At 37.3% G+C, this 2,142-nt stretch overlaps 1 protein-coding gene across 1 annotated transcript; it reads right to left on the bottom strand.

The window, feature by feature from the left end:
- Window positions 1-1,241: 1,241 nt before the first annotated feature.
- LOC120203613 (uncharacterized mitochondrial protein AtMg00810-like) lies at window positions 1,242-1,793 on the bottom strand. The gene has a single exon (XM_039203853.1). It carries the CDS (start codon window positions 1,791-1,793, stop codon window positions 1,242-1,244), a length of 552 nt encoding a protein of 183 aa, XP_039059784.1.
- Window positions 1,794-2,142: the final 349 nt, after the last annotated feature.

The following is a 2,142-nucleotide window of genomic DNA, read 5'->3' on the forward strand; positions in this document are numbered from 1 at the left end:
AAGCAATTCCAACTTCTATTTCTGTTGCCGCAAACAATTGTAAGTAGAAAATGTGTGCATAAGTAACAAAAACAAAACCAGTTTATATTAATGACAAAAACAAAAGTACATAAGCACATAAGCAATTCCACCTTATATAACAAATTATATAAATAACAAAAGAAAAAGTACAGTAACCTATTATTGTTGCAAACAATTTTAAACAAAAGTACATAAATAACAATTTATATTAATAACTAACAAAGGCAGCAACTCTTAAATCTTAATCATATGTTAAGAAGAACAATGCGGAAATTTTTGGATTTTAAATAAGCAGAAAATGAATCCAACCAAAAACAACTAATACAATTGAAATATGAAAAATCAAACCTAAAATAGGATTTTTACAGCTAGTCAACAATTTTTTTCGCTCGGCAAGAAGGATTTTGTTAATTAAACAAACCTACTTAAGAGCCTCATTAAAAACCCCCTACACCTAGTTGGAGGAAAAGAGTAATCTTAACAAGGTATAAAGTTACAGCTCCAACTGACGCTAACAAAAACGAAGACACCAAAGACGGGCACTGGCCCCTCCACGACAATCCCAAGAGCCAATTACACAGCATATCCTAGCATAACGCAGGACTAAGTAGGCACGAAAAAAGACTAACTAACAGCAAGGCTGTGTGAGGCGAAACCATATGATGACACGCTAACATGATTGAACTGCAACCAAATTCGCACAACAAAATTCACCCGAGCAAGTCAAAATAAAAGTAATCATGGTTGTTGATGCCAAATTAGTTTTTCTCTGTAAATAATTATGTAAAAGATAGTGAAAAATATTCTTTATTCTCGACTCTTTTCAGCAGTACACTTACATGCTTATATAGGTATACTGTAACTACCTATAATCCTAGCTGGCAAGCCTAACCGATTCAACAACTTCTTTAACAATTTCTCAACTGCTTCCCAACTGCACAACAACACGACACCAGTAGCACAACAGTATTGCATTAACCACCTATATCTCTAATATTCTTCCTACTTTTTTCCTTTTTCACGGTCAAACGAAAACACTTGCAGTTTAGATCAAAATTGCTCAAATGACGGTTTGGATAACAATTTAGTAAACCCATCTGCAACTTGGTAACTAGCTGGGACATAGTTAACGAGCACCTAATTAGCAGCTACCTTTTTTCACACAAAATGCACGTCAAGATCTACATGCTTAGCCTTTGCATGATACATTGGATTGCTACTCATAGCCACAACACCACTGTTATCACACCAAATAACCGGCACCCTTGCCGTACAATCCCCATATCTGAAAGAACTACATCAACCCAAGTCACCTTTGCTGTTGCATCATCTACACTGCGATATTCGACCTCCATGGTGGAACTTGAAACCGTCTTCTGTTTCTTAGAAGCCCAGGACACAAGATTATCTCCCACAAATACACAATGTCCATAAATTAACTTTCTATCATCAGGATTACCACCCCAATCCGCATAAACAAACGCCACCACCTTCACATTAACACCATAGGGAGATAACACCAACCCATAATCGAGTGTGCTTACAAGATAACGAAGTATGCGTTTAACAACAACAAGATGACCCTGACGTCGTGCATGCATGTACTGGGCTACTTGATTCATACTGAAGGTGATATCAGGTCGAGTGTGACACACATATAACAATGCTCCAACAATGCTATGACACTCCCTAGCATCACATAGAAGTTCACCAACATTAGGTTGCAACTTGCTTAGAATCATAGGCGTTACCACATGACTGGATTTATCCATATATGCTTTCATCAGCATATTGATGAAGACCATACAAAACCTTGTTCAGTTTACATACAAGCTGACTACCATCTTCAGCATACTGCTCGAACCCTGGTGGTTGTTGCATGTAGACGTCCTCATGCAACTCTCCATTTAAAAATGCATTGTTAATATCGACCTGACGTAGCTACCACTGCCTCTCCATAACCAGAGACAAGACAACATGAAGTGTAGCAAACTTTATCACTGGACTGAATGTGTAACCCCCTAGAGCCGACCTAGACGTTATGCCCAAATCTAGGCAGTTACAAATCTTATTCAAAAATTTCTTTTCATATTTAAAATAACGTTCAAATCCATATACAGT

This window comes from Hibiscus syriacus, unplaced genomic scaffold (assembly GCF_006381635.1).
Source record: "Hibiscus syriacus cultivar Baekdansim isolate YM2019G1 unplaced genomic scaffold, ASM638163v2 tig00010204_pilon, whole genome shotgun sequence".
NCBI lineage: Eukaryota > Viridiplantae > Streptophyta > Magnoliopsida > Malvales > Malvaceae > Hibiscus > Hibiscus syriacus.